Below are 22,954 nucleotides of genomic sequence, written 5' to 3'. Positions count from 1 at the left end.
ATGGGCCAATATCCATGCAGATGTAGAGCAAGAGAGTCAGGAAAACCAAGTATAGGCAGTTCTGGTGATTTGTTTATTCCTCATATACTTGTTTCCACAGTATAATGCAGAGAATAAATAGAGGCACACAACTATCACTTCCACCACAATCTGCTGTTGAGGAGACATTCAGTGTGAGGATAAGGGGCTGGGGATGGGGTGGGGCATTTTGGGATCCCAGGGTAACTGGAGGCCTCTGTGACGAATTGTGCAGGAGTCCAATCAATCCAGATCTGATCCCTAGGCCTGATGGCCAAGGCTCATGGTGGAAAAGTTACCATGAACCAAATGATCTTTGAGTTCATTGCCTTCCCAAGATGGGTCAAATTCTAACTGAACCCCAAGGGGTTGAGGTGGGTCTGACCCACTGGTCCACTGGAAAGGAGCTGTGTCAGCCCAAGCCATCCTTGAGGATTCAGTTCACTCCATGACAAGGCCTGATGCGACCCAGAGATGTCTGTCCTTGACCTGGAGTAAGTAATAATTACAAGCTATAAGATGACTGTTTACATCAGTTTCTTTCTGACTAAAAGGATCCTTTCCCATGGCGAAGGAAGGAGCAAGGGGCACAGATTACCTGCTGGAACTCAGGGAAGGAAGATAGCTTGTAAGGTCAAGGGAGAGGAAAACAGTACTTCACTGAAACCTTCACAGGGGCAACAGGCAGACACAGGACCAGGCTGGTCAGGCAAAGCGGAAGGCCCGGGGCCATGATGCCCACCAGGAATGCAGGACAACATACAGAAAAGCTCTGGTCTTGACTTTCACGGGACCGCTATACTGTCGAGGCCACCCCTATTGTTTTCCTCATTTCTCACAGAGCACTGAGCACTTGGCCCTCATCTGGGGCTGGGATCACCTGCACCAAACAGAGGCAGAAGGAAGAGATTCTGCATCACTTGGCAGAAAATTAAGTAGAAAGGTGGCAGCTGGTCTGCACCAGGTGATCGACGGTGTTAGGGACAGAGTACCAATGAGCAAGAGAAGGGAAGGACACGCTGGGTGACCACTGCTGCAGTGGCCTGAGCCTCAGACCGTCTGTGACCAAAGCCCTGTCTTGCAGGTGACAGGCCCCTCCCGGGGCTTCTGCTCCACGGTCATTTTTGTCTCCTCTCACGTTGGGTTCATTTTTCCACCCTCAGCGGGTGGCGGGCATTGCTGTCAGCCGGGCACAGCCCCCGTCAGGCAGTGAGGCTCCGGGCTGACTTGGAGGCGCTCTGGGCCCGCTGGACCACCGCCGAGCACTTCTCACGCCGCAAAAGCTTGTTGTTCTCGAACAGACCTTCATTGCGGGGTATTCCATGAGAACCATCAGGGAAAGTCAGCAGGCCTTTGAGGGGGACAGAGAAAATAAAGGTGTGACGGTGGCATCTGTGGCTCGGAGGCCAGCTTGCTACGTTGAAGCCGAGGGAGAGAAAATTTGCAGCTCTTGGGTGCTGAGTCCAGGGACCCACCTTTCTGTATTGCTGGGTGTCCACAGAAGGATTAAAGCTGCAAAGGTGTCCTGCCACCCATTTACACTCGCCTTAGTCACCTGTCCTGCTGGTTGGCAACTTACCCAAACCATCCACTCTGCCGTTTTTAAATTCTCCCTCAAAGGTCATGTTGTCATGTCGAATGAAGACTCCGACGCCGTTGAACTTGCCCTGGGCAAACTCCCCCTCATACCTGGGGAAACGCAAGATGTCAGCCTTCAGGATAACTGAGTCAGGCAGCTACTAACACCAAACATGTGGTTTATTAACGCTAAGGAGCAAAGCTGATTCCACTCTTCCAGAGCTCCCCCCACCCCACTCCTCCTACCTCACCCAGCAGAGAGGAGTCACACAGCCCAAATGATATGAGGCTCTAATCTCAAGGAAACAACCAAAGAACACAGTGGTGGGCTAAGAGGTCACTGACCTCCTTGCCACCTCAAATTTTAGATGTATTTATAAAGTAACCAAGAAAAGAACAAATGCTACTCCTTGCCTGTTTTCAGAGAGTCAGGGACAAGCTCAGATTTGACCAGGTGTTTCTCACTATCATTTTTAGACCATTCCCTTCCCTAGTCTAAGGTTGGGAAAAGAATGACCGGGTACCCACCTTGAGCCATCCGAGAAGGTCAGTACCCCGAAGCCATTAAAGAGCCCATTCTCAAAATGGCCCAGGTAGGTGCCACCATCTGCAAACATCAGTTGACCAAAACCATGTCTGCGGCCTGAGCAAAGAGAAGACAGGTTGGTCAGGTTGGGATGGGGCAGCTTCAGGGTCCTCTGTCACTGTCTAACATCCTTTGCCTTGCATCACCCCACCCACAAAGGAAAGAAGAGAAACAGTGACATTAGCAGGGCAGAGAACCATTGCCTAGAGTAATAACTTGGCTCCAAGGACTGTTGCAGTGAAAAGGAAAAAAGAGCAGTGAGTTTTTCTTTCCCTTTCCTGAGATCAAAGAAGATAAAGAGAACAGTGAACAGGCCTGAAGATTCCCAGTTTTTACTTTAACTCTTCCTAATCTGTAATCTGTAACTGAAATTGCTTTTCTGCCCCCTAACTCTGCATGAGCTACATTTTGCACCTATTATCCTTTGCATGCATGTGGGCTAAGTCACCTCAGTCGTGTCTGACTCTTTGTGACCCTATGGACTATAGCCCGCCAGGTTCCTCTGTCCATGGGATTCTCCAGGCAAGAATACTGGAGTGGGTTGCCTTGCCCTCCTCCAGAGGATTTAACCCATGTCTCTCATGTCTCCTGCATTGGCAGGCAGGTTCTTTATCACTAGCACCACCTGGGAAGCCCTTGACTCTGTGCTACTTATATCCTGTATCTGGTGCTTACCTTTATAGCACTCTCTCTGCAAACCTCTTGTAGTTTTTCTCTTTTTACATATCAGAAAGAAGGGGCAGGGCCACAGGACTGCCAGACTCAATTACTGGGATACTGACGCCAGCCTTGCAGTGAAACAATGCAAGAGGAAGAAGAATACAAGATTCTTACACCTTCGCTCCTCATCACAGACCCCTGACTGCAAGCCCTCATCTTATATAAGCCCATAGACTCCTCATGAAGCAGAGGGGGCACAGTTCTTGAGGCATGAGCCTACTGTGTTTCCCTCTCTGCCTGCTGAGAGTTAAAGCCACCCTTCTATTTCCTCCAAACTCTGTCTCCACATTTTTTTATTTGGATTTGATGGGCAGAGAAAGCCAAGATTTTGGCCAGCAACAGCCATCAGATTTGGAGCAGATCTAAGTATGAAGGTAAGAGAGCACTTAAAAATCACAATAGCTAAAAAAAATTTTTTTTTTTTAAATAAAAATCACAATAGCTAATGTTTTCAGGGCCTTCACTATGTGCCAGGGACTCTTTCAAACACTTTGTATTTACCATCTAATTTGATCGTCACAACAACCTTAAGAGGCACAATACTATTATTATTTCCACTGGTTTTTTTTTTTTTTTTTTTGCCACAACATGCAGCATATAGGATCTTAGCTCCCTGACCAGGGATCAAACCCATGTCCCCTGCAATGGAAGTGCAGAGTCTCTACTACTTAACTGCCAGGGAAAACCCCTATTGTTCCCATTAACAGATGCAGAAACCAAGGCAAGGAGAAGCTAAAAAAAAGGTACTCAAGATCACAGAACAACCAAGAGGCAGAGCTAGACAGCAAACGCAGTCAGTACCTTGACTCGGGAGCCCTCAACACTTAACTACCTTGCCAGTCTAAGAAAAAGTACTCTCTGAGACTATGAAGCGGCGGGGCAAACCTAACAGCCTGACTGGCAAGACTAGTTTGAGCTCTGCTCCATCAATACGGCTGTGCCTACCCACTGGACTGACCAGAGAACAGAGTAAGATACTGGAGAAACAGCAATGCCTTTCAGGGTACCAGGGAGTTCTTTTGGTGGATAGAGACTGCCCAGCAGAGCCTCAGGAAGACTCTCCTCGAAAAGGTCACATTGAAGGGGAGAGCAGTTTGGGAGGCAGGAGAAAAGGCTGGGATGTATGGAGGTAAGGTCACATCCCATATGCACAATTTCTCCTCTCAAATCTCAACAATTCATCAGCTACAGGAATCTACCATGAAAAAAATGAGGTGTCTGGAAATTGTGTGAACTGCTCTTCGTTGGCACAACTATAAAGAGTCTAGTCTCCTCAGGGCAGTTCCTGGCTTGCTAGGATTGGACCCATGAGACTTTTAAGTGGCCAGACTGTTTCCAAGCTGAACATCATTAACCTGCTTCCTGTATAGTCTCAGGCTCTGAGGAATTCTGCCATGCCTATGAATAGATACTTCCAAGTGTAATGAGCTGTCACAGGAAACTCAAGGCCATGGATGTCATCTTCTCTTGAGTGTCTGCCCTAATTTCCTCCTTAACTTCTTAAGATTCCCTAGAATCAAGTCATTGCAATGAATTTATACCTTCTAATTTATAGGCACTAAAAATCATTCATTTTGCTCTGCTGAGTACATTAGCGTTTATAAAAACAATTCCCAAATAATACCATGAAAAGAGAAAAAGAGTGCTGGGGGGGATCCCCGGTGGTCCAGTGCTTAGGATCCAGCGCTTTCACTGCTGAGGGCCCAGGTTCCATCCCTGGTCAGGGAACTAAGATTCTGCAAACCATGAGGCATGGCAAAAAGTAATAAATGAGTGTTTTAGCAGTGGGAACATTTAACTAATTTTTGGAGGTTGGCATAATAGTAGCATTTTCCAATTCTTTTATTTATAATCCTAAAATTGAATAAAGGAAAGGCACTATTTGGATTAAATCCTGGATATAGAAATAAAGTCTCATAAAGCTTGCTTATATGTCCTGATTTCTCCTTCAGCCAAATGCAGGGTTCATCACTGGATGTCCCCCATGGGTCCTCTCACCCTCCTTCCACTCGCCACGATACTCCTCTCCACTGGAGTAAGTGAAGGAACCTTTTGTCAGGGTCATGGTGACAGCTCACAGAAGGGTGAAATCTGCAAGAAACAATAGAGAGAACCAGTGTCATAGAATGGCTGGAGGAAAGGCCTGGAGAGCAATTTTACAGATATCTTCTAAAGGCTATCAGCCTGGTAAGCATGAACTACCTTGAGTACATTTAACAAAAATCCTCACCCCCAACCACCACCACCACCATCACCACCTCTGCCCAAACAGTCTTATCCTCTTACTTGTCTCAAAAGTTTCAGCCAGTTCTAATTTTCCAAGACCTGGGATGGAAATTTAGGATTAATCTTTAAGCATTTGCTTGATACCTACTATGTGCTTAGTCAATGCATAGAATATAGTCTTGTCCCTTGATGAGTTTGTAGTCTAGTTGATAAAAGTAACAATTGAAACACTGAATAATATGAGAGATAATATAATTAAATATCAAACTGGATGGCAGAGATTACAAAGACAAGGGATTGGCAGAATTTAAAACAAGCAGTGAAGAACGCAAAGGGCAATTCCAGACTGAAAAAACACGGGGATGAAAGCACCAAGAGCAACATAAACATGACATGTGCAGTGGGAAATAAGAAGCCGGGTCTTGAAGGTTTATTTACAGAGTAATGGGAAGTAGGGCCTCTCTGGTGGCACAGATGATAAAGCATCTGCCTGCAATGCGGAAGACCCAGGTTCAATCCCTGGGTTGGGAAGATCCCCTAGAGAAGGAAATGGCAACCCACCCCAGTACTCTTGCCTGGAAAATTCCATGGACGGAGGAGCCTGGTAGGCTACAGTCCATGGGGTTGCAAAGAGTCGGACACGACTGAGCAATTTCACTTTCAATGGGAAGTAAATTCATTTATGTACACCCAGCTTAAATCTTAAATCTGAAAAGAATCCAAACCCCCTCATTTTGGAGGGAGAACCATTTGGAGAAAACAGAAGCCCAAAGAGGCTAAGAACTAGTTTAGTGAGCAATGATGATGATGGTGCCCGTGCCTCCCCGACTGCCACTGGTTCTTTTCCCCCTGGACCATGTCTCTGCTTTTAGGGTCAGGCCAGCTTAGTGAGACCTTCGGAAGCTAGGCAGAAGAGTTGATGGCTGATAAGATAGGGGAAAAGAAGAAACCTCTGCGGGTTACAACACAAACTATAAAAGCAGAGTCTAAGGAAAATGAATGTGGCAGAAGGAAGCAGGATGGGTTGGAACAGCAAAAGCCTACAGCCAGAAAAGCTACAAGAGATGTGATCCTTTCAGTTCAGTTCAGTCGCTCAGTCGTGTCCAATTCTTTGCGACCCCATGGATCACAGCACGCCAGGCCTCCCTGTCCATAGTCAACTGTAAAAATGCACATGACATATTCTCCCTCCATCCATGTCTTTGTAACGTGACATGGCAGATCCTCCACTAAGAGGCAGGTTATTTATTTCTCTGCCCATTGGATCTGGGTGGGTTATCTGACTTGCGGACTGCAGATGCCTGGGTGAGCTCAGGCAGGACTGGAAGAGCTGCCCTCCTGAGCTCAACCCCAAATTACTCACCCACAGAATCACAGACTAAAGAAATGGTTGTTTTAGCCACTATAATTTGGGGATGCTGTGTAATAACACACCTAGCAAAAGCTAACTGATATGCCCAGGTTTGAGCTCCTAAGGCCTGAACTAGGGAGACAACAGGATAAAGTGAAAGTGAAAGTGAAAGTCGCTCAGTTGTGTCTGACTCTTTGCGACCCTATAGACTATACAATCCATCGAATTCTCCAGGCCAGAATCCTGGAGTGGGTAGCCGTTCCCTTCTCCAGGGGTTCTTTCCAACCCAGGTATCAAACCCAGGTCTCCTGCATTGCAGGCGGATTCTTTACCATCTGAGCCACAAGGGAAGCCCAGGGTAATGGGAGCAGGAATGATTATTAGATATGTTACAGAATAAATGAAAACAACCGATAATATTTGGAGACTGACTAGGTATAGCTTCATATGAGTGGTAAAACAATGTTTATCTTCAAGGGTATTCTATAAGAAGGGGTTAAGATACTCAAAACATAATTAAATATAAACAGAGATAAACAGAATAATTTGATGTATTTTTTAACATACAATCCCTATTTCTCTTTCTTTCTTTCTCTTTCTCTTCTTCCTGTGCCGTCTCCTCTGGCAACTATCTGTTTGTTCTCTGTAACTTTCTGTTTTGTTATGTTCATTCATCTATTTTTGTTTTATAAATTCCATGTATAAGTGAAATCATATGGCATTTGTCTTTATCTGAGTTATTTCATTTTAGCATAATACCCTCTAGAGGTCCATCCATATTGTCACAAATGGCAAGATTTCATTTTTTATTATGCCTGAGTAGTATTCTACCATATATATACATATACATTAATATACACCACATCTTCTTTACCCATTCATCTATTGATGGGCACTTAAATTGTGTCCATATTTTGGCTATTGTAAACAATGCTGCAATGAACATAGGGGTGCATATCATTTCCAATTAGTGTTTTCGTTTTCTTCAGATAAATATCCAGGAGTGGTAGTACTGGATCATATGGTAGCTCTGTTTTTAATTTTTTGAGGAACTACCATACTGTTTTCCATAGTGGCTGTACCAATTTACACTCCCATCAATAGTACACAAGGTTTCCCTTTTCTCACATCCTTGCCAACACCTATAATTTGTTGTCTTTTTGATAACAGTCATTCTAACAGGTGTGAAGTAATAGCTCACTGTGGGTTTTTAGAAATATTTTTAAATTTTAAATTTATTTATGGCAGTGCTGGGGCTTAATTGCTGCGCACAGGCTTTTGCTGGTTGCAGCTAGCTGGGGCTACCCCCTGGTTGTGGTGCACAGACTTCTCATTGCAGTGGCTTCTCTTGTACCGGAGCACAGGCTCTAGAGTGTGTGGGCTTCGGTAGTTGTGGCCCATGGCCTTAGATGCCCCTCAACATGTGGCATCTTCCTGGACCAGGGATCAAACCCATGTCCCCAGCACTGGCAGGCAGATTCTTAACCACTGGGCCACCAAGCAAGTCTTCTCATTGTGGTTTTGATTTGCATTTCCCTGATGGTCAGTGATGTTGGCCATCTGTACATCTTCTTTGGAAAAATATCTATTCGGGTTCTCTGCTCATTTTTCAATCAGGCTGTCTGCTTTTTTGATATTGAGCTTTATGAGTTCTTTGTATGTTTTGGATATTAACACCTTATCAAATACATTGTTTGCAAATATCTTCTCCTATTTAGTAGGTGGCTTTTTCATTTTGTTGATAGGTTCCTTAACTGTGCAAAAGCTGTTTAGTTTAAGTCCCATTTGTTAATTTTTGCTTTTGTTTCTCTTGCCTGAGGAAACATACCCAAAAAATATTGCGAAGACTGATGTCAAAGGGCATGCTGCCTATTTTTTCTTCTAGGAGTCTTGTGGTGTCACAACTTACATTTAAGTCTTTACTCCATTTTGAGGGCTTGTTCATTTGTACATGATGTGACAGAGTAGTCCAATTTGATTCCTTTGCATGCAGCTGCCCAGTATTCCCAACACAATTTACTGAAGAGGCTATCTTTTCTCCATTGTATATTCTTGCCTCTTTTGTGGTAGACTAGTTGCCCATTGAACTGTGGGTTCATTTTTCTGCTCTCTATTCTACATCTGTGTGCCTGTTTCTGTGCCCGTATGTACTATTTTGATCACTCTAGCTTTGTAGTATAGTTTGAAATCAGGACGCATGATACTTTCAGCTTTGTTGTCTTTCTTAAGATTACTTTGGCCATTCAGGATCTTTTGTGTTCCTGACAAATTCAAATAACATTTTGGAAAAGGAATCAACAATTTTGACTAATGAGGTAAGTACTGAGTAGAGGAAAAGTAAATTAAAGCCACTCATCTGTTCTTTATCAGTGCCGTATGGGATATTCTAATTTTGGCCTATGTCGTAATGATTTTGATACAGATGTTAAAAGCCCCTAAGTGATCTGATGTGAAGACAGCCTGTCCTGAACAGAGCAGAAGCCCTGTGCTCTCACCCAAATACACAGGGATATTAATTTCTACCTCTATAATGAAGGCCAGCTTTGTGGAAGTTCTTTAGGTGATGTTTAGAGGCTTCCCGGGTGGCGCAGATCATAAAGAATCTGCCTGCAGTGCAGAAGACCCACGTTCGATCCCTGGGTTGTGAAGATCCCCTGGAGGAGGGCATGGCAGCCCACTCCAGTATTCTTGCCTGGAGAATCCCATGGACAGAGGAGCCTGGTGGGCCACAGTCCATGGGGTAGCAAAGAGTTGGACACGACTGAGTGACTTTCACTTCACTGCAGAGTCATTCCCATAGGTCCACCAGAGATTTTTGCCAATTTTCCAGTTACTCAGGAGCTCCATATCCAGGGTCCCTTAAATAGTAGAAGATATCCCAAGACAAGGATCATTTTCTTGTCTTAATGCCCCTCAGTACCTCTAGGGGGCTATTTCTCAGTGAGGTGATGATGGCCTCTGGCATGCCATCTCTGTCGAATCAACATTCCAGAAGGTCAGCATCTAATTTCAGGCTCACAAGCTTCTTATAATCAACCCAGCATCAGAGTATGCCTGGGGTAGAGGTCAACATGACTCCATGGCAAATACAACATTAATGAGAAGAAGAGAACAGTTCGCCATCAAAACTAAAGAGGAAAAAAACTCTTTCCAGTCCAGACAGACATTTTGACAGCTAGAGGCTACCATTGGCTCTTCCTAGAAATAATTACATCAGAGAACTAAAAGTGTCAGCTATGATATAAATCTGAACTACTTCATTCCTTCAAAACAAATCAGAATATGAATGGTTGCATCTTCTATTAAATATTGAAACTAAACAACTGTTCTGATACATAAACACAAAATCATTATTTCCACAGGAAGAAGATGTTAAGGACATTCCCTTTAAATGTTTAGAAGCAGCTAATTTGTCTTCACAGTTCTGGTAGGAGTTATTGCAGTGCACGTTGAGGAATCAGACTGACGACACAGGGGCCCAGTCTCTTGTATGTTTACTTTTCTTGTATGAAATTTCCAAACAGTGGCATCCTACCAGTAGAAGGAACCTGAAAGGGAACAGTGCTTCTCTAGAATTTCATGATTATCTAGGGACCAAGTACTAGCCAGCCCCTCCAATTGTAAACCTAGCCACTCTTTCATTATGCTCTTAGCTTTTGGGCAATATATCCTAAACATTTCAAAGCCAAAGAAATGAAATAGAGTGGACTGTATTTTCCAAAGATATTTGCGACCATATTTCCTGTCTTACACGTTCTTCTACAATTCGACCTTGCCACTGTCCCATCAAAAACTTGTGTCTAACTCCTCACCTATGAACCTGGCCAGGCTTATGAGTGCTTCAACCGATAGAAGGTGATGGAAGTGATGGTGTGTTCTGAGGTTAGATCATAAAAGGTGGTGCAGTTTCCATCTTGCTCACTGGTAAACTTGAGCTCGGAGATCTGAGACACTACATAAGTAGTTTGATTATCCTGAGGCTACCATGCTCAGAGGCTGGGCCACATATAAAGTCACATGCATTGGTACTTTCAGTTAGCAGTCCTCATCTCTGAACCACCCTAACCTAGGCACCAGGAGTGAGTAAAGGAGCTTTCAGAATGATTCCAGCTCCCAGCCACTGAACCTGCATCTCAGCTGAAGTATTGCCATGATGCCCTCTCTGAATTCCTGACTCACAGGATCTGTGAGCACCATATGGCAGGGTTTAAGCAGCTAATTTTGGGGTAGCTGTTATATAGCAATTGTAACTGAAACATCATCTCTCAACCTAACCCTGCCACCGTCCTTTTCCATTTGTTTTCAATGTAGTATGTTTGCAGGTACTACAAATTCCCATTCCTTTTTGTTCTAGGGAGATAGAGCAAACTTCAATAGTTGGTTGTCAAAATGATGTCAGTTCCCAAGAACACAATCAGAAGTGCTAATTAAAGGAACCAGATGTATACTCCATTCCTCTCAGGTCATGGTTGAACACACTCGATTAGAAACTTCTACATGTGTGCAAATAATTGATATTGTCACTGCCTGAGACAGTGTCAGGGTTTTCATTTATGACTTCTGTAATTGGCCATGCTAATTAATAGCTGTATAGCCACTGACCCAAAAAGGAACTTTATCAGTAATCATAGTTATTGAGACAAATCTAGTTTAATGAAGTATAGCCAGTGCTGATATAGACTAAAACAAAAACCCAATACTTTAATAAGGGATGCAAATCAGTATTTGTATCAGCTATTCAAAAAATCTTTTTAAAGAGAATAGATGGCCTAGGAGTTTAGGCTTCAGATACATATGTGGAATCTAGCTAGAAAGTCAAGATGAGTCATCCTTCTTAACAGATGCCCACCCTTTCTCTCTTGATAGATAGGTTGCAAAGGATCAAACCAAACATTTATCTAAAAGAAAATGACTATTTTGTCCTCATAAACCAACACACTGTTAGGCTACACCATACACTATATCCTCACTATCTTTATTTTCTCCTGCCCCAGACATTTCCAAATAGAGCTAGAAGACAGGGATGAAAACTTTTGTTTCCATTTCATTTGTCTTTTTATAAAATTTCAGAAATAAAATTGATCAAAAATATTTATGCATCCACAGTAATTAACATATGTCCAAATCCAGAGAATTAAAAAAAAAACAAACTAAAAGAGAGCAGATTTTCAGTTTAAGAATATTTTTTGAAGGCATCCACTTTAACTACCCACATATATTAATAAGCGTCACATGGTTCCCCTAAAGCCAACCTCCCCAGGGTATGACAGTCTTGTCAAAGTTCTTTGAGCTATAAAGAAAGCAGTTCTTATGCTTTTAGAATTCCAAAAAGAAGAAAATGAAGGCTTTGATGAACAAACATCAGGCTTGTAAGGGACTTAGAACAAAAAGTCAAATGTTCTTTTTAAAGTATTTTAAGTGAACTTAAAATATTGTCTCTTTTAAGTCTGTAAATCTCTTTCACTATACCAATTCCTCCTTCCACAGGAAAAGTAAACAAATGTATCACTATTAGATAAAGGTCTTATTTAGGAAGACTGTGAGACAGTTAAGATTGCAGAAAGTGGAAAGCAAATCCTGATGCCAGAAAGAAGGTCAAAACAAAAAACCCAGAGGCCTTGGGGCAATGCGAACTGTCAGGATGATATTCTGGTCCATGAGAAAGTAAAATGCCTGGGCTGGGTTCTAATATAGCCGCGTGACTTCCGCTGGTACCTGAGCAGTTTGGAGATGCTAGATGTAGGAATGCCACCGTCAGCTAATTTAAGCATCCACTTTCCCAAGCCTCACTTGAGTGTGTGCGGGACGCCTCTCCACCAAAGTGTGACAGGCGAACCCTGAGCAAACAAAGTCCTAGACCGCAAGAAAGCAACTCTTCTCGTCGACCTCCCCATTTCTTCTCCCACGGGTCCTGGCCTTTCAGCACCGCTCCTTCCCTTCACCCAGGGTCAGCTGTTCCACGCGGGCGGGGTCTTCCGCTCACACAGGTCTGCCATCCGCTTTTCACAAAGCCCCCACCCACCCCGCTCGCTATCCCGGGCGCCATGGGCTCCCTCGAGCCTCAGACCCCGCAGCAGAGACGGAAGCCCGGGTTCTGGGACCCCCGCGGGTGCTACCCCCCGGGATGGACCCGCGCTCCCCAGCCCCTGTCATTTCGGGCTGGGCTCCCCAGTCCCTTTTTCCCGATCACACTCTCCCGGCCCCCTCCCACCCGTGCTGCCAGTCAACCTGGGCCGGGGCTTCAAGGATGATCGTCTCACCCCGACGCCGGGTTGCAACGGCCCTGACCTCGGTTCCGCCCGGCTCGCCCTTGCCACCTGCCTCTCCGCGGCTACCTCCAGTGCCTGCCCCACTGGACGCCGCCATCCCGCGTAGCCACACCGGGAACAATTCCCGCAGCCCATTGGCTGTTACCTAGGCAACCGGTAGCAACGCCACTCCCCATTGGGCCAGCCCCGGGCTCTTCGCCATCTTTGTGCGGGGCAGTGTCTCAGGCTCCCTGCGCTGAATACACGAAAGAAGGGTGGAGCTGAACTACCGTCACGTCTCAGCCACCCGGAGAACTCAGAACTCACCTACCAGGGGTAGCCTAGCTGACTAACCAAACCAAACCAAACCAAACCAAACCAAACCTGAGTCAGAGGCAGCAATGACCACCTACACCAGCGTCTTCTATCCTGCTCAGATCTCCACAGTTGCCAAAGGCACCCATGAGGAGCTAAAGGACAGAGGACTTCAGAGGTTGCGACTTTGTAAATTGTAAAGAGCAAGACAGGACAACTGCAGTCTCATAAGTATCCGCCCTGTGCTGGCATTGTGATATCAGGGCACTTTTGCATTCACTATACAGATTTGTGTTGTCGTTCGCATTACTCATACCATTTATATTTAAAATATAGTGTCAAGATTGGAACAAATCCTCCCAAATATCATGCACACCAACCGACTTACCCATATTTATTTACTGAACAATGTGAAAGCTACATGATGCTAGGTTCTGCCAGGTTAGAATAGACATGATCACCGCTCTCATAGGATTTAAACTGCCTCCATGTGGAGAAGAAAAGATTCGTGCAAGTGGAAAAATCCAAGACTATATTTAATTATTAAGAGAAGGCAAGCACATGAACAGAGTAAGTAGATTTCTCCTCTGAATTTGGATTTCCTAATCTGTAGAATAGGATGGTAATAGTAATAATGATAAAGTCTCCCCAGAACTTGTACGAAAATACAACATAAAATTCTCAGTACTGTGTCTGATCTTGTAGGAGTCTGACACTGTAAGTGTTCAGTAAACTGTACATTTAAATGATTGGGATTTTGTCTTCAGATCCCCTCTTTGCTACCAATTGTGTTGGTAAGCTCTCTAGCCTGTGAAATGAGTTTGCACTAGCAAACCTGTAAGATTCTGTCCAGCTCCAACTCACTGGTTCAAGGAGCCGAACTATGTAGTGTTAGCTATGGATATAAGTACAATAATTGAGAGAACATAGTGTTAATAAAACAGATATTAGATTGGAGAATGTGTATTTAGAAAATATGAAGAAATAAAGTTAAATACACTGGTCAAATTATGGAAAGACTTGAAAAATTAGAAGATATATTTTGCAAAATGTGGTTTCTCAAATCTGCAAATTTGTAGACACAGAAAGTAAAATAGAGGTTACCAAGAGCCAGGGGAAGAGGGAATTATTGTTTAACAGGTACAGCGTTTTTGTTGGGATGAAAAAAAAAAGCTTTGAGTATAGATAGTGGTGATAGTTACACAACATTGTGAATGTATTTACTGTCACTGAATTAGACACTTGTGAACAAAGGTCCGTCTGGTCAAGGCTATGGTTTTTCCAGTGGTCATGTATGGATGTGAGAGTTGGACTGTGAAGAAAGCTGAGCGCCGAAAAATTGATGCTTTTGAATTGTGGTGTTGGAGAAGACTCTTGAGAGTCCCTTGGATTGCAAGGAGAGCCAACCAGTCCATCCTAAAGGAGATCAGTCCTGGGTGTTCATTGGAAGGACTGATGCTGAAGCTGAAAACTCCAATACTCTGGCCACCTGATGTGAAGAGTTGACTTATTGGAAAAGACCCTGATGCTGGGAGGGTTCGAGGGCAGGAGGAGAAGGGGATGACAGAGGATGAGATGGCTGGATGGCATCACCAACTCGATGGACATGAGTTTGGGTAAACTCTGGGAGTTGGTGATGGACAGGGAGACCTGGTGTGCTGTGGTTTCTGGGGTCGCAAAGAGCCGGACACGACTGAGCGACTGAACTGAACTGAATGGTTAAAATAATAAATGTTACATATATTTTACCACAGTAAAAAAAATATGGTTTCTTAAAAAAAAAAAAAATGGTTTCTTGATCAGAGTGGTGACACAATCAAACCAGTGTTTTAAGAAAATTAATCTGGCACTGACACCAGAGATGATCAGAGAGAGAGTGAAAGCAGAGAAACACACTCAGAAGCTCTGGCAGTTGTGGGGTGCGGGGCTGAGTGTCCAGTGCAATACAGCAGTTAACTGCTGGCTATCTGTTTTGCTGCAGTCCATGGGGTCGCAAAGAGTTGAACATGACTGAGCGACTGAACTGAACTGATCTGTTTTGCACATGATGGTGTATATGTGTCAGTGCTGTTCTCTTGATTTGTTCTGCCCTTTCCTCCCCCACCTCCTGTGTCCACTATATGTAAAATAGATAGCCAATGGGAATTTGCTGCTTGTCTCAGGAAACTCAAACAGGGACTCTGTGTCAACCTAGAGGCGTGAAATGGGGAGGGAGATGGGAGAGAGGTTCAAGACGGAGGGGATATATGTATATCTATGGCTGATTCATGTTGAGGTTTGACAGAAAACAACAAAATTCTGTAAAGCAATTATCCTTCAATTAAAACTAAGTTATATATATATATATATATATAAAGATTAAAATATCTAATGAGTTCATACTGGTAAGTCCAATTCAAATATGGGACTACAAGGCTTTTACTTAATTTCTTCCATTCTATGTCTCTACTTTTCTTCCACCCTGATTCTCCAGGGCACAAATGACGTTAAAATATCTCACAATCACTTATTTGGTACCTTCCACACAATTGGTAAATTATACACAATTGACAATGTTAGTATTACCACCATGGTGTTGCTGAAAACAGTTGTTTTGTGCATGTTCTCTCCCCATTCTCCTCCTCCTTTTTTTTTTTTTTAAATTATACTTTATATTGTCACTTTGCTTATTTAACTTATATGCAGAGTACATCATGTGAAATGCCAGACTGGATGAAGCACAAGCTGGAATCAAGATTGCCGGGAGAAATATCAGTAACCTCAGATATGTAGATGACACCAATCTTATGGCAGAAAGTGAAGAGGAGCTAAAGAGCCTCTTGATGAAAGTTGAAGAGGAGAGTGAAAAATTTAGCTTAAAATTCAGCATTAAAAAAATTAAGATCATGGCATCTGGTCCTCTCACTTCATGGCAAATAGGTGGATAAACAGTGAAAACAGTGACAGACTTTATTTTTGGGGGCTCCAAAATCACTGCAGATGGTGACTGTAGCCATGAAATTAAAAGATGTTTGCTCCTTGGAAGAAAAGCTATGACCAACCTAAACAGCATATTAAAAAGCAGAGACATTACTTTGCAAACAAAGGTCTGTCTAGTCAAAACTATGATTTTTCCAGTAGTCATGTATGGATGTGAGAGTTGGGCCATAAGGAAAGCTCAGTGCCTCATAATTGATGCTTTTGAACTGTGGTCTTGGAGAAGACTCTTGAGAGTTCCTTGGACAGCAAGGAGATCAAACCAGTCAATCCTAAAGGAAATCCACCCTGAATATCCATTGGAAGGACTGATGCTGAAGTGAAACTCCAGTACTTTGGCCACCTGATGTTAAGAACTGACTCATTGGAAAAGACCCTGATGCTGGAAAGATTGAAGGCAGGAGGAGAAGGGGATGACAGAGGATGAGATGGTTGGATGGCATCACTGACTTAATGGACATGAGTTTGAACAAGCTCTGGGAGTTGGTGATGGGCAAGGAAGCCTGGCATGCTGCAGTCCATGAGGTCTTAAAGAGTTGGACAGGACTGAGGACTGAACTGAACTGAACTGACACTTTATTTAAAAAAGAAAGAAAGAAAGAAACTATTGCAATAATGTAGCTAAGACATCCTGAGAGTACCAAAAGTAATGAGTGATCAGTGAGGATGGACAGAAAGGGGTAAATATGAAACACATTTCATAGAAATAAGAAGCAATGTGGTGTTGAAAGCATGGAGGTAGTCTGACTGGATTTCGGTCCAGCTCTGCCATTTATCAGCTGCATGACCGTTGGCAGGTTAGTTTCCTTGGTTTCCAACATCATGAGGCTGTAATGACAGTTACATGGCTTAATCCCAGTAATATATGTAAAACAATACTTGCCACATGCTTTAGCATTGGGTAAGTGGTAGATGGCTCAGTGGGTAAAGAATCCGCCTAACAATGCTGGAGCCACAGAAGACAGGGGTTTGATCTTTGAGCCGGGAAAATCCCCTGGGGGAGGAAATGACAACCCACTCCCGTGATCTCGCCTAAAGAATCCCATAGACAGAGAAGCCTGGTGGGCTACAGACCATGGGGTCACAAAGAGTTGGACACAACTGGGCAATCAAGCATGGATTCAGCAGGAGCTCTTAAAATGTCTAGGGAATGTACTGACACTTTTCAGTAAAAGGAAAATCAAGCTCTCAGAGGTAAATACAGAAATAATTTCTGAGGGTTTTCCATAGACAAAACTCAGAATTCAAAGGAGAACTCTGAATCTTGGAGCTCTCCTTGACCATAATTTGAAGCTTAAGGGCTAAATGAGATGAATAATACTAAGAGATCACCTCTGTGGCTATGGCCCCTGGGACATAAGAGGCAAGTATTACTTAATTATTTGATGTCTAGTTAGGAAAAGGAAATATATGTCATAACTGAAAAGGAAAACTGAACCATCTGTATGGACTTTTGCCTAGGTTTACTTGGCAAAAAAAAGTGTTTAAGACATTCCTATTGTTAAAAATAAGACACAGGCCCCAAATAGAATCACTTAGGCTAAGCTTATGTCACCAAACCTAAACCTAATACCTTTCTTAATTACTGTTACAGCCTCTCCCAGACATGGAATCTTAAACCAGGCAATCTGGAATTACCTGGTCAGCACTAGTGAGGTAATCTTTCTAATAGACCCCATCAGCCTGGCCCTCAAGGGAATCTTGCCGCAACCAATCTGCTTTCCCTGTAACTTCCTTGGCTCTTTGCCCTCTGCCTATACAGGCCTTTCATTTTGTGCAGCTCCTCAGAGCTCCTTTCTATCTGCTAGATGGGATGCTGCACAATTCATGAATCATTTAAGAAAGCCAGGAAGTTCTTTAAAATTTATCCAGTTGAATTTTGTTCTGTAACACCACTGCTTCTAGTTAGTTGTGGCAATAATTTGATTCAAGAAAGAATGACCTTTAAATATTGGTTACTGTGTGGCTGGTCATCCTTTGTGAAAACCTATGCCTTTAGTCTGTTGGTTACTTTAAACATAAAAACAAAAACAACATCAACAATATTAACAAAATTAAAAGTTACCATTCATTGAATGCTTTTTCATGTGCTAAGCACTACGCTTAGTGTTTTATGTGCTTATCTTGATTCCTATTTAACCAATTGAGGAAGGGATGATTACTCTCATTTTATAGAGGAGGAAGCTGAGGCTTAGAGAGTTTAGTAATGTACAAAATAATGTGTGGAGCTGGAGTTCAAACTCAGATGTCTCTGATTCATTCTTTTCCCAATGATGAAATAAATATTCACATTTTAAGACAAAAGAAGAACTTAAACATTTTGTCTGCCAGTTTGGACTTCCTTCTTCCTCTCTAGTGTGGACTGTGCATCTGCCTTATGCATTAATCAGACCTCCTCAATGGCAGAAATACCTGCTCAACTATAAAGATCAAATTTTCTTCTGGCTCCAGCCATATAACTCCTTAGAAAATAATGTTCATTTCTCAATCCTTGTGTGTACAGACATATTTGGTGAACTATTAACATATGTACAATTCCAGTATATCATTTTCTTTAACAATAGCAATTAGTGAAGAACGGACTGATTCGACCACTTGGGGAGATACTAGGCTCCATGTAATAGAAGTTCTTAGCTTAAGTACTTACTTATGACTTTACTAATGTCACTAGCTATGTTACTTGTATTCTGCCTGTTTTATGGAATTATTGTTTCTTGCATTATGAAATGTGAAACTGAGTCTCCAGTAAAATTAATGATGATTAATTGACTTGAAATGACTGACCAGATACATAGTCCTATAAGATCAATGATGTAATAGTGTAACTCTAGATATGGGAAGAAACAACAAAAGGGAACTATTTCCTGGACCACAACAGACAAGTAGGACAGGTGGTCAAGAGGCTCTGGGCGACTGTTAACAGAGCCTAGTCCAGGAATAGCACATGGAATGGCCTATGAATGAAGTTCTCACCTGACCTGGGAATCAGCACGCCATGGGACAAATTGGTCACAAAATGCCTCCCAAGCCCTGGCTGAAATTAAGACCGAAAGAGAAGGGACTGTAAAATAAAGAGCGTTACGCACCATTCAGTCCTATAGGAATCAAGTCATTAGGCACGGCAGTCACTCACCTACAATATTTGCCATGATGTGATGGGACCGGATGCCATGATTATAGTTTTTTGAATGTTGAGTTTTAAGCCAGCTTTTTCACTTTCCTCTTTCACCCTCATCAAACATTAAGTAAGATATCTCTGTTCCTTGTGAATAGCAGTAAACTTCTACCAAGATGTGTGCTTAACTGCAGTACCTATTCCTCAAAATCATGCCTCCCCTCCCCTCTTCAGAACTGTGCTCACAGTTGTCTGAGAGACCCTCTCCAAGGTTATAATCTTCAGGCTGGATCAAATAAAATTTTCCATTTCTTTTGTAAATTGACAACTGATTAATCCCACAGTGCCCTCCCTCCTTCCAGTGATCTAATTCCATTCTTCCTTTAAGACTTAGCTCATAGCACATGCTGAACTGAAAGCCTTTGCTGACTCTCCAGTCAACCCCGAAATTGCTGAACTCCTATTATGGCGTTTCCAGCTCTCATTAGTGACACTTTTTCTTCTACTGTCTCAGAGAGCTGTGGTCTTCAGCTTGTGGGCAGGGGCTGTATCGTCCTCTTTTCCACTAATAAAAATGTATTGAGCACCTACAAAGTCTAGACACTGAGGTTTCACAGTGATGAACAAAAGAAGTCATGGACTCTTACTTCTCGGATCTCAGAATTTTTTAGGCTAATGGTACCATATTTTTCTTCAATTAACAAGCACTGAGATTTGAGTCACGCATTGTGTAAACTGCATGAGGACTGAAATTTTTAAAAACTTTTTTACTTAGAGCAGGGATTTTGTTTCTTTGCTTCACTCCTGGCTCTCTTGAAAACAGTAGGTGCTCAATAAATATTTAATGAATGAGCACATGATGGAATGACTCAGACACAAAGACGACAGTTCCCTGATCTTACAGCTGGCTCATAGTAGGTACTCAAGAAATGAGTGACTGACTGATGATGTCAGTTCAGTTCAGTTCAGTTGTTCAGTTGTATCCGACTCTTTGTGATCTCATGGACTGCAGCATGCCAGGCCTCCCTGTCCATTACCAACTCCCGGAGTCCACCCAATCCCATGTGCATTGAGTTGGTGATGCCATCCAACCATCTCATCCTCTGTCCCCTTCTCCTCCCACCTTCAATCTTTCCCAGCATTAGGGTCTTTTCCAATGAGCCAATTCTTCTCATGAGGTGGCCAAAGTATTGGAGTTTCAGCTTCAACATCAGTCCTTCCAATGAATATTCAGGGTGGATTTCCTTTAGGATGGACTGGTTGGCTCTCCTTGCAGTCCAAGGGACTCTCAAGAGTCTTCTCCAACATCACAGTTCAAAAGCATCAATTCTGCAGTGCTCAGCTTTCTTTATAGTCCAACTCTCACATCCATACATGACTACTGGAAAAACCATAGCCTTGACTAGACAGACCTTTGTTGGCAAAGTAATGCCTCTGCTTTTTAGTATGCTGTCTAGGTTGGTCATAACTTTTCTCCCAAGGAGTAAGTCTTTTAATTTCATGGCTGCAGTCACCATCTGCAGTGATTTTGGAGCCCCCCAAAATAAAGTCTGCCACTGTTTTCACTGTTTATCCATCTATTTGCCATGAAGTGATGGGACTGGATGCCATGATCTTTGTTTTCTGAATGCTGAGCTTTAAGCTAACTTTTTCACTCTCCTCTTTCACTTTCATCAAGAGGCTGTTTAGTTCTTCTTCACTTTCTGCCATAGTGGTGGTGTCACCAGCATATCTGAGGTTATTGATATTTCTCCCAGCAATCTTGATTCCAGCTTGTGCTTCCTACAGCCCAGCATTTCTCATGATGTACTCTGCATATAAGTTAAATAAGCAGAGTGACAACATACAGCCTTGACATACTCCTTTCCCCATTTGGAACCAGTCTGTGTTCCGTGTCCAGTTCTAACTGTTGCTTCCTGACCTGGATACAGATTTCTCAAGAGGAAGGTCAGTGGTCTTGTATTCTCATCTCTTTCAGAATTTTCCAGAGTTTATTGTGATCCACACAGTCAAAGGCTTTGACATAGTCAATAAAGCAGAAATAGATGTTTTTCTGGAACTCTCTTGCTTTTTTGATGATCTAGCAGATGCTGGCAATTGGATCTCTGGTTCATCTGTCTTTTCTAAAACCAGCTTGAACATCTGGAAGTTCACAGTTCATATACTGTTGAAGCCTGGCTTGGAGAATTTTGAGCATTACTTTACTAGCATGTGAGATGTGTGCAATTGTGTGGTAGTCTGAGCATTCTTTGGCATTGCCTTTCTTAGGGACTGGAATGAAAACTGACATTTTCCAGTCCTGTGGCCACTGCTGAGTTTTCCAAATTTGCTGGCAATTTGAGTGCAGCACTTTCACAGCATCATCTTTTAGGATTTGAAATAGCTCAACTGGAATTCCATCACCTCCACTAGCTTTGTAGTTATGCTTCCTAAGGCCCATTGGACTTCACATTCCAGGATGTCTGGCTCTAGGTGAGTGATCACACCATTGTGATTATCTGGGTCATGAAGATCTTTTTTGTATAGTTCTTCTGTGTATTCTTGCCACCTTTTCTTAATATCTTCTGCTTCTGTTAGGTCCATACCATTTCTGTCCTTTATTGAGCCCATTTTTGCATGAAATGTTCCCTTGGTAACTGTAACTTTCTTGAAGAGATCTCTAGTCTTTCCCATTCTATTGTTTTCCTCTATTTCTTTGCACTGATCGTTGAGGAAGGCTTTCTTATCTCTCCTTGCTATTCTTTGGAACTCTGCATTCAAATGGGTATATCGTTCCTTTTCTCCTTTGATTTTTGCTTCTCTTCTTTTCACAGCTATTTGTACGGCCTCCTCAGACAGCCATTTTGCTTTTTTGCATTTGTTTTTCTTGGGGATGGTCTTGCTCCCTGTCTCCTGTACAATGTCATGAACCTCCGTCCATAGTTCATCAGGAACTCGGTCTATCAGATCTAGTCCCTCAAATCTATTTCCCACTGCCATTGTATAATCGTTAGGGATTTGACTTAGGGTGTTGCAAAAACAACACCCAGTTGTGGATGTGACTGGTGATGGAAGTCAAGTCTGATGCTGTAAAGAGCAATATTGCATAGGAATCTGGAATGTTAGGTCCATCAATCAAGGCAAATTGGAAGTGGTCAAACAGGAGATGGCAAGAGTGAACGTCGACATTTTAGGAATCAGTGAACTAAAATGGACTGGAATGGGTGAATTTAACTCAGATGACCATTATATCTACTACTGAGGGCAAGAATCCCTTAGAAAAAATGGAGTAGCCATTATAGTAAACAAAAGAGTCTGAAATGCAGTACTTGGGTGCAATCTCAAAAATGACAGAATGATCTCTATTCGTTTCCAAGGCAAATCATTCAATTTCATGGTAATCAAAGTCTATGCCTCAACCAGTAATGCTGAAGAAGCTGAAATTGAACGGTTCTATGAAGACCTACAAGACCTTCTAGAACTAACATCCAAAAAAGATGTCCTTTTCATTATATGGGACTCGAATGCAAGAGTAGGAAGTCAAGAAACACCTGGAATAACAGGCAAATTTGGCCTTGACAGTACAGAACGAAGCAGGGCAAAGGCTAATGGAGTTTTGCCAAGAGAACCACTTGTCATACCAAACACCCTCTTCCAGCTACACAAGAGAAGACTCTACACGTGGCCATCACCAAATGGTCAACACCGAAAACAGATTGATTATATTCTTTGCAGCCAAAGATGGAGAAGCTCTATACAGTCAGCAAAAACAAGACCCGGAGCTGACTGGGGCTCAGCTCATGAACTCCTTATTGCCAAATTCAGACTTAAAGAAAGTAGGG

At 42.8% G+C, this 22,954-nt stretch overlaps 1 protein-coding gene across 4 annotated transcripts; it reads right to left on the bottom strand.

The window, feature by feature from the left end:
• Positions 1-54: 54 nt before the first annotated feature.
• On the bottom strand, positions 55-12,874 carry MORN4 (MORN repeat containing 4). Of its 4 annotated transcripts, none has more exons than XM_043475876.1 (5): positions 12,740-12,874; positions 4,901-4,993; positions 2,125-2,239; positions 1,598-1,707; positions 55-1,369 (listed from the first exon to the last, which is right to left on the bottom strand). In XM_043475876.1, the coding sequence occupies exons 2-5, from the start codon at positions 4,965-4,967 to the stop codon at positions 1,221-1,223; spliced, it is 441 nt and encodes a 146-aa protein (XP_043331811.1). In that variant the 5' UTR covers positions 4,968-4,993; positions 12,740-12,874; the 3' UTR covers positions 55-1,220. The 4 variants fall into 4 exon arrangements, with proteins under 4 accessions (XP_043331811.1, XP_043331814.1, XP_043331813.1 ...); XM_043475879.1 differs by having other exon boundaries at positions 12,801-12,862; XM_043475878.1 differs by having other exon boundaries at positions 12,708-12,856.
• Positions 12,875-22,954: the final 10,080 nt, after the last annotated feature.

The sequence above is a fragment of the Cervus canadensis genome, chromosome 8 (assembly GCF_019320065.1).
Source record: "Cervus canadensis isolate Bull #8, Minnesota chromosome 8, ASM1932006v1, whole genome shotgun sequence".
Lineage (NCBI taxonomy): Eukaryota > Metazoa > Chordata > Mammalia > Artiodactyla > Cervidae > Cervus > Cervus canadensis.
Note: the sequence above shows the minus strand (reverse complement) of the source record. Positions and strands in the feature narration are given on the sequence as shown.